Genomic DNA, 8,800 nt, shown 5'->3' with positions numbered 1-8,800 from the left:
AGGTCTCTCTGCTTATCTGTTCTTTCTGTTATCTTTCCCTTTCTAATCCACCTCAGATCCCCTCGTCTTTCTGACTCCCAGGGTCAGCATCTCTCTGGAGGCGCTTTCAAACGACTTCCCGCCTCTGTGTGCTTAGATGGAGAGGGAGGTGGTGGAGGTGGTGGTGGTGGTGGGGTCATTACACACGAACTGATTGCGCTGCCCGATGAAACCAGCAGGGGTCGCTAGCGAACAGGCTCTGAGGGGGCGTGGCGGAGGCGTGCGTGACGGGGCGTGGTCCCGAAGCCCGCCAGCCAATAAAGGCGGCGGCGCGTGGCCTAGGTATCGCTTCCTGGGTCGTGTGACCTTGGTTGTGGCGCCTCCGAGTTCTTCCGCGCGCTTCGCCCGACCCGCGACCCGCGACCCGCGATGCTGGCGCTGCGCTGCGGCCCCCGCCTGCTCGGCCTGCTCTCTGGCCCGCGCGCCGCGCCGCTGCTCCTCTCCGCGACCCGCGCCTGCAGCGACAGCGGAGCACGCGACGCGAACTCCTCCTCCTCCCGGAACCCGCTCGTGTACTTGGACGTGGGCGCCGATGGGCAGCCGCTCGGCCGCGTGGTGCTGGAGGTAGGGACCCTGGACCCGACCGGCCCGGCTTGGGCAAACCTTACTACTCGGGTCGCGTTCTGTGCCTGGCACTCCGGTGACCTTGAGCCTCTCACTGCCAAACCCTGGGCCTCGGTTTCCCTGTCTTAGAGAAGCGACATCAGTTTGGTCTGTTCCAGGGCGCTTCAACACCCTAAGGAGTGAAGTCGAGAGGGAGAGCTGGTGTGGAGGAAAAGGTCAAGGTCAGATAGCACTGAGTTGTCGACAGCCCACTGGCGGGTCAGAGCCTGAGGTTGGGTTTCCGAGACCCTCTGCGTCCGAGGCTGGACCCAGGGCTGGATCCAGGGCTCTAGGTGGGCCAGGCGTCTGAGGCCCAGGTGTTGCCCGGTGCTCACATAGTGGCCTGAGTTTAAGGCCCAGCGCCCTCCGGATCCGCCCCCGAGGCACCTGGGAAAGCAAGTGGGCGTGTGGTTCGACGGGGAGGCCAACCCTTTCCACTCTCCGAGGTCCACACTCAGCTCTAGCTCTTGCTCGAACCTTAAAAAGAAAAGCAGGAAACCGTCAAAAGGTGTCGGGAGGTCCTAGTGCTTCCTTCAGGCTGTTCCACTTTTAAACAAAGGGACCAGTGAGTGTTGACTGACCGATTTATTTGGGGTGGTGGTGGTGGTATTTATTGTTACGCCTCAGTTTCTCCTTGTGGAAGACGAAAAGTACCTTCCTAACCCCATTTGGTGAAGAGAGATTTTTTTGCTGTTGTTTTGTTTTGTTTCTCTGTGTAGCCCTGGCTGTCCTGGAACTCACTCTGTAGACCAGGCTAGCCTTGAAATCAGAGATCCACCTGCCTCTGCCTCCCGAGTACTGGGGGAAAGGCATGTGCCACCACCAAGGGATTCTGAAGAGAAGCTGAGAGGCAAGTGCAGGCTTGGATGAGGCTGCAGTCATTCCTTAACTGTCCCCTCCTTCCCTTCTGTGAGCCTCAGTTTCTCTCTGCACTGAGGAATGGCAACAGGTTCTACTAGGATACTCTGGGTCCGGGGACCCATGCTTAGGGCCTCCAGCTGCCACTTCTGTCCCGGAAGTGGGCCAGGATGACACTGGTCTCTTCTGATAGATAAGAAACTGAGGCTCCCTCCAACAGGCCTTGGGTTCAGGAAGCAGCTGCCAGAAACGATAGCTCCTTTGGCTGTTCTAGAAGGGTTGGTGGTCATAGGAAAGGAATGGTCCCTGTGGTTCTTTCTCATGATGCCTTGGCCACTGGGTGTGAGTGGTCGGGGGCTCTGTCCTGCACCTGCTTCTGGACTAACCATTCTCTTTTGTTCCTTTTCCTTCCCATAGCTGAAGGCAGATGTCGTGCCGAAGACAGCAGGTAAGGCAGAGGTGGAAAGTGAGCCAGACGAGGCTGACAGGCTTGGGGTTGGAGTGAGGGCTCAAACTATGACAATGTGGGGGTTTCTGCCTAAGCCCAGCTGCTGGGTTCCCCGAGGCAGCCTTTGTCCGTCTCTGGACCTTGCTGACAGCTCTGCTAACCAGTCTGAGAGTCGCTAGACAGCTCAGAACCAGGGGAAGGCCCGTGTCAGCTCCCAGAGATAGCTTCCACCCCGCTTCTGCCCGGTGGCACAGGGCAGGGTTAGATACATAGTCTCTGGGCTGCTTGCCATGTCATCTTGGCTGGCACAGCTGAGAGCTTGTATTCTAGTCCTAGTGTTTGCTCCTGGGTCAAAGCAGGGAAGTATGTGATTAGGAGTGGACTCCGGAGGAGGGAGGACAGGGTCTTTCCGTCCACATAGCTCACCTGGGGGATTGGCAGGGAGGCTGGCCTGCCCTTACCCTGCCTCTCCCTCTTTCTTCAGAGAACTTCAGAGCCCTGTGCACTGGTGAGAAAGGCTTCGGCTACAAAGGCTCCACCTTCCACAGAGTGATCCCAGCCTTCATGTGCCAGGTAATGGTAACACGGCCTCCGCTGTGAATGGAGCTGGCAGTGGAGATGCCCAGGGGGTGGTGAGGATCACCGGTAAGCAAGCAGGGGCCTGGTGCATGGAAGGGACGCAGAAGTCTGCTGGTGGGGGTGGACCTTAAGGCTTTGAAGGTTTCTCTGGTCCCTCCCTGGCCCCACAGTCCCGCAGCCACTTATAAAATAATCACTCAGAGGCTTAATATTAATTATCAACTGTATGGCCTATGGCAGGCCTCTTGCCAGCTAGTTCAGTTTAACTCAACCCATAACTATTAATCTATGTACTGCCATGTGTTCCGTGGCTTTACCTACATCTCATTACATGTTCCTAGGGCGGCAGTTGGTGTCTCTTCCGCCTCTGCCCCTCTTCTCTCCGTTTCTCTCCTTGCATTTCCCACCTGCCTCTAAGCTGCCTGGCCATAGGCCAAAGCAGCTTATTTATTAGCCAATGGGGACAACATATATTCACAGCATACAGAAAGACATCTCCCAGCAGCCACCAGAGGTGGACAGTCTCTAATCTTGGCATTCTGTGTGCCCCTGAGCACTGGGCATGGGAGAAGAGAGGGGATGGGAGGAAGATGGCTGAGTCAGGATCGCACATGCCTGGACTTGGAGGTGTCTTCCTGCTAAAGGGCCTTTTCCCTGTTAAAGGAACACATTCTGTAGGCACCTGTTCTTGTTTTACAAACATGTAAGTGTGGCCGCGTGAGGTTTGGGGATAGGTGTTAGTAACAAAAGCTTCTTGAGCAGACTGGAGGTCAGGGGTTAAGGGGTGGAGACCAGAAGAGCTAGAGATGGGCAGAGATGTCATGGCCTCTCGGAAGTCCTTTTCTGCCTGTTCGGGTTGGGGCTGTGCCTGCTGATACTTGGTTGTGCCTGGTTACACATTGGGTGTGACAGAGTGAAAGAGAGGCAGACAGGGCGAGGGTGGGGAGGGTGGGGATGAACCCACCCAAGCCCTGTGACCTTTCTGCTACAGAGAGGGTGGTGGCTGAGGTAGGCACTGAAGTGGACATCTGGAGTCGGGAAGGGACTTACTCCGTAAGGCTTGGAGGAGTGGCCTCTGGAGGCACAGGCAAGGTGACTGGGGACACCCTATTGGTGTCTGTGGATGCTTTAGCTGGAGAGGGCAGTTTGTACCTCTCACTCGAAGATCCTGTCTCAGAGAAACCACGGTGTGGCCATGGCCAACAACTGGGCACAGAACTGCTTTTGTACTCTTCCGGGCAAGAACTCCATGCAGGTCTTTCCAGGCTGCCCGGACCTTGGGCAGTCTCTAAGAAAGGTTCCCAGCCCCTATGCGCCATGTGTCTACAAAACCTTTGGGCTTGGGCTTGGGGAGGTTGATGCTGAGGCAAAGGAGGACACTCAGCCTGGGGAACTGGCCTTTTCCCCCAGCCCATCTCTTGAGACTAGGACCCCTGATCACCTGCTTGTGACTCTTAGGAATTGAGGGTTGAAAATCAGAATATCGGGGGCTGGAGAGATGGCTCAGAGGTTAAGAGCACTGACCGCTCCTTCAGAGGTCCTGAGTTCAATTCCCAGCAACCACATGGTGGCTCACAACCATCTGTAATGAGATCTGGTGCCCTCTTCTGGCCTGCAGACATACATGCAGGCAGAACACTGTATACATAATAAATAAATAAATCTTTAAAAAAAAAAAAAAAAAAAAAAAAAAAAGAAAATCAGAATATCTCAGGCATGTAGATTACTGAAAAACCAGCTCAGATAAGAAACCAGACTTGTTAGGGTGTGCCTCCAGACCCAGAGGCTTGGTTTTAGCTTTGCCCGTTCTATCTCAGGCACTCTGATGGTTGTTGGCCCCTTTGCCTGTGGGTGGGCCTTGGGTGGGTTGGGGCTGCCTTCTTAGGGGACCCACACTGCCAGCTGTGGTAACCAGTTACAAAGTGTGTTACTGTGTGCAGGCTGGCGACTTCACCAATCACAATGGCACGGGAGGGAAGTCCATCTACGGAAGCCGCTTTCCTGACGAGAACTTCACACTGAAGCACGTGGGGCCAGGTATGTGTGACTGTGAGCCTCTCTCTGGTGTCCTCTGCAGTTCCATACCATCTGGATGCCACCACTCGGCTGCCCAGGGAAGCTGTGGTCCACAGTCGCCTGACATCCCATCCTGCTCCTTAGCATCTGTTAGCATCCAGGCAGTTCAGCATTTCTAGCTTATTAGGTTTCCCTATGGCTTTCTCATTTGTAACTCTGTGAGAACCAGACTTTGTACTGTAATTCCAGCACTTGGGAGGCTGAAACAGAAGAACCCAAAGGTTGAGGCTATCTTGGACCACATAGCAAGACTTGTTTCAACAAACAAAAAACAAACTTTCCCATGGGAACTTGGTTGAGGAGTCTTTAAGCAGAACCCAGCCTAGAGGCCATACCTGGGGTTCTAATCAGCTCTCCAACTGAGATCCCTGAAGTCCTTCCATCCCAGCCTTTCCATAGAAAGCTAGCTACCAGTCAAGGCCCACGAGCTCCAGGGTCTGGATGTTAGTTAGCACTGGTTCTCTCTGGTTCCAGGATCTGCTGGTTCACTTGTCCTTGATGAGTGTGAGCCGTCTGTTCTTCCAGGAGCATCTCAGATGAGGAGCCTCCTGGGTGACACAGCCCCTCTGCTTTGTCTTACAGGTGTCCTGTCCATGGCGAACGCAGGCCCTAACACCAACGGCTCTCAGTTCTTTATCTGCACAATAAAAACGGACTGGTGAGTAGTCACATGTTAGGACTGCTGAGAATGCAGCCTGAGGAGGTTTCTGTACAGTCGGGAGGGCAGTGTGCAGCTGGAGTGCCTGCTCTGGGCCGGGCACTGCTTCCCACGGTTACTGAGGGACAATTTGGGGTGTCCTGTGACTACGTCACACCTGTGCTTTCCAGTGCTGCTGTTGGCTAGGATTTGATTTCTGTCACACACACACACACACACACACACACACACACACACACACACACACACACACACACGAGGGTTCCTCTACCTCACATTTGGGGAAATGCTTCAGTAAGTGACCTCATGGTGGTCTGAGTAGAAGCCATTTTGTCTGGCTTAACCTGATGCTTCCTTGGCTTGCTTCCACCACTTGTGGAATCCTGGGTATTGAGGCAGGTTTCCCTCAGACACCGTTAGCATGGCTGCACATGGCTCCTGGCCCCTTTGTGCCTCTGTCCCGCAGGCCTGAGCTGTCTAGGAATGCCTTTTCCCTGGTAAAACTTGCATTAAGCAGTACCTTTCTCTGCATCGAGTCCTTAGTGTTGCAGACCTCAGGTCCCTGGCCTTGAGGGGCAGCAGCTAACTGAGAACTTTAGAAAGCCTGTTTTCAAGACGTTAAGGAGACCTAAGTGACAGGATGACGTTTGCCAGCCTCTCTATTCTCCAAGCCCCGCAGGGCTGCCAGGCCTGGGCCTGTCATTGCTGGCTCCATCCTCTTTGCTCCTTCCATGGAAGCTGTAATGGGCCTTGCAGTTCTGCCCCCAGCTGTCATCGTTCTTGGCTTTGCTGGAGCTAAGTCCCTTTTCTGTCCTTGGAAGTCACAAATCAAGAGCTGCTCAACACCTCCAGGTTTCTCGCACTTGTCCCAGCTCTCAGTTTTCTTGCTGAACTGGTCTGTTTGTACGGATGTCTTGCCTTTTTGCCTAGCTCTGTGCCCATCATTTTCCTAGGTGGGATAAGAATAGCTCACTTCTCATAGGTAAGGTCACCAAGGTTCAGATCAAGCCGCCAGGTCAAAGGTGACAGAACACGTCCTGGGAGCCCGGCATCTGCTGGAGTGCGCCTGGGAAGCTCACAGAGCTTGATTAAACTTTGGGTCTGGGGTTCCCCGTAAGAATTAGTACCTTTGGTGAATTCTGTACTGGGTGGCCAAGGTGCTGCGTGTCTTCTCACTTGGCTCAACCTTCCTTGCAGGCTGGATGGTAAACATGTTGTGTTCGGCCATGTCAAAGAGGGCATGGACGTTGTGAAGAAAATAGAATCTTTCGGCTCAAAAAGTGGGAAGACATCTAAGAAGATTGTCATCACAGACTGTGGCCAGCTGAGCTAACTCACAGCCAAGGTGCTAGGACAGGAGCAGCCAGCCATGTGTTAATTGGCCCAGGTGCCCCAAGCACAGGTGCCCACGTCCCCTACTGAGTACGAAGGTCTTTCATAGGACTAGGCTGCTCTCAACGGTCCATCCTGCCTCATCCTGTTTCTGGGCATCAGTGTGGCCATTAGGCCATGCACCCTCAGCAAGAGGCCCCGTGATTGCCAATCCGGTGTGCCTTGGACATTGGCATCGCTGACCAATTAGCATCCAGGGACTTTTTCCTTGACCAGTGGGGACAGCAGTTGCGATTTAATGTTGTCTTCCTCTTTGCAATAATTTAATAAGATCTCATAGAAACGAAACTGTGACACTAGCTGCACTGTACTGCGTGTGACCTGAGTTGGCACAAGCCACAACCCCCCGAGCCTGGCTTCTGAAACATAACTCAGGGCTCTTGTGAAAGTCTCAAGATCAATGCATTTCCTCCCGGTTACTGTGAATCCTGCTGGTTGGCTGCTGTGACTTTTGAAGGGACCTGGGGGCAGACCTGTGAGCTGGGGCTGTCTGCTCAATGTGAATTCCTGTGCTGAAAACAGCCCGTGTGCATACTGTCCTCAGGAGGAACGTGTTCCTAGCAGGCTTTGCTTTTTCTGTATGTTAAATAAATCCAATCTATCAATGATAATATATGTAAAAGACTTCTGGAACAGTCCTTTGTGTGATAATAAATCCTATTTTCTATAAAACTGCTGTCTCGGGCTTTAGAAAGAAATCTGAAACTCAAGTGTTTGGGGTGTGTTTGTTTTTGTTTTGAGAAAAGGTCTTGCTGTGTGGTCTGGACTGGCCTAGAACTTGCTGTGTATCCTTGGCCAGCATCAAACTCTTGTGATCCTTCTGAATGCTGCTGGGATTACTGGCGGGTACCATTGTATCCAGCTGGAGCCAACTTTCCAATTACCATGTGTCAGGTTTGGTGCTTTGAACTGTTTTTTGTTTGTTCCTGGTGCTAGGGCCTGTGTGCATGCACGGCCCACCCTCAGCCCTCTGCTGAGGAGTTTTGTGTAGAACATCCCAGTTACTAGCGCAGAGACCTAGGAGACACCCTTGTTGCCATCTGTGCTGTGGAGATGATCCAAACAGAGGCTCATAGTCTCCACACTCCCCTCCAGGAGCTCTACTCCCAGGCAGAGTCCAGCTCTGCTCAGTGACCGAGCTTCAGCTTCCCTCAGGTGCATAATGTGTGCATGACACCTAGATCTCAAACTGGGCGTGGGCCGTGTCAGGTGCATGGCCTTGGGCCTGATGTCATCCTAGCAAGTTCTGGGTAATGACAAGAGGATGACACTTCCCATGTATCAGATCCTTAGGAAAGGGGTCTTGCCTAAGCAAGGAGCTGACGTCACTGGAAGTTAGGGGTGTGTTTCCCTGTCCATGCTGGGCCTCTGAAACTGGGAATTTTTCATATTGCTGAATTCTCAGGGAGGGCAAGCAGATGACTAAGAATTTCCTTAGGTGGGCAGGGACATGGCAAGTCAGTATCTCCTAGAGAAGGGATTTGGGCTCTGGCTGGGGTGAGTAATGCCTTCATTTGGTATGGAATTCCTGAGTCAGTGGTGTGAGGTTACAGGTGGGCCTGGTCACTCTGAGGTCATAGTGGCCAGGCTGGGTCCTTCAGAGTCATGGAGTTTCCATGAAGTCAGAGCTACGCTCCATGACTAGACCAGTAATTTCAAAGCAGTTCTGAGCACATCAGCCATCCTCAGGACACCCAGGGTGTCTACACGGTACTCTCCAGTTCTTTCTACGGTGGGGCTGCTGAGGGATTTCTCTTGAGAAGCAGGCCTCGGCTGAGTAATAACTGACATGGCTCATGCAACACAACAGCTAGCAGTTGAGTAAACTGAGGCTACAGGCTGGACTGAGATTAACCCAGTCAAGACAGTTGGCAAAGGGCAGAACCCTGAGTTCTTGGTAGTGCAGAAAGTACACACAAAAGGATTCTTGGAGGGTCACACAGGCACTTTACCACTGAGCCCTGACCCCCAACACCTCTCCTCACCTTTTTGTTTATTTTCCATAATGGCCTTGAAGTTGCTCTGTAGCCGGGGCTGACTTTGAACTTGTGATTCTTGTGCCTCAGCCTTTTGGGTTATAGGCCTGTACCCAGCCCCCACCCCCTTTAAGCAATTTACTTTAAAAATAAAGTGTTTTTAAAACGTCT

The 8,800-nt window shown here is 53.0% G+C and overlaps 1 protein-coding gene across 1 annotated transcript; it reads left to right on the top strand.

Moving 5' to 3' along the window:
• The first annotated feature begins 317 nt into the window (after positions 1-317).
• Ppif (peptidylprolyl isomerase F) lies at positions 318-7,325 on the top strand. The gene is made up of 6 exons (XM_006991627.4): positions 318-603; positions 1,918-1,948; positions 2,433-2,521; positions 4,468-4,564; positions 5,186-5,261; positions 6,459-7,325. Exons 1-6 carry the CDS (start codon positions 409-411, stop codon positions 6,592-6,594), a joined length of 624 nt encoding a protein of 207 aa, XP_006991689.1. The 5' UTR covers positions 318-408; the 3' UTR covers positions 6,595-7,325.
• Positions 7,326-8,800: the final 1,475 nt, after the last annotated feature.

This window comes from Peromyscus maniculatus, chromosome 9 (assembly GCF_049852395.1).
Source record: "Peromyscus maniculatus bairdii isolate BWxNUB_F1_BW_parent chromosome 9, HU_Pman_BW_mat_3.1, whole genome shotgun sequence".
Taxonomy (NCBI): Eukaryota; Metazoa; Chordata; class Mammalia; order Rodentia; family Cricetidae; genus Peromyscus; species Peromyscus maniculatus.
The sequence above is the reverse complement of the archived record's forward strand: the minus strand, read 5'-3'. Positions and strand labels throughout refer to the sequence as shown.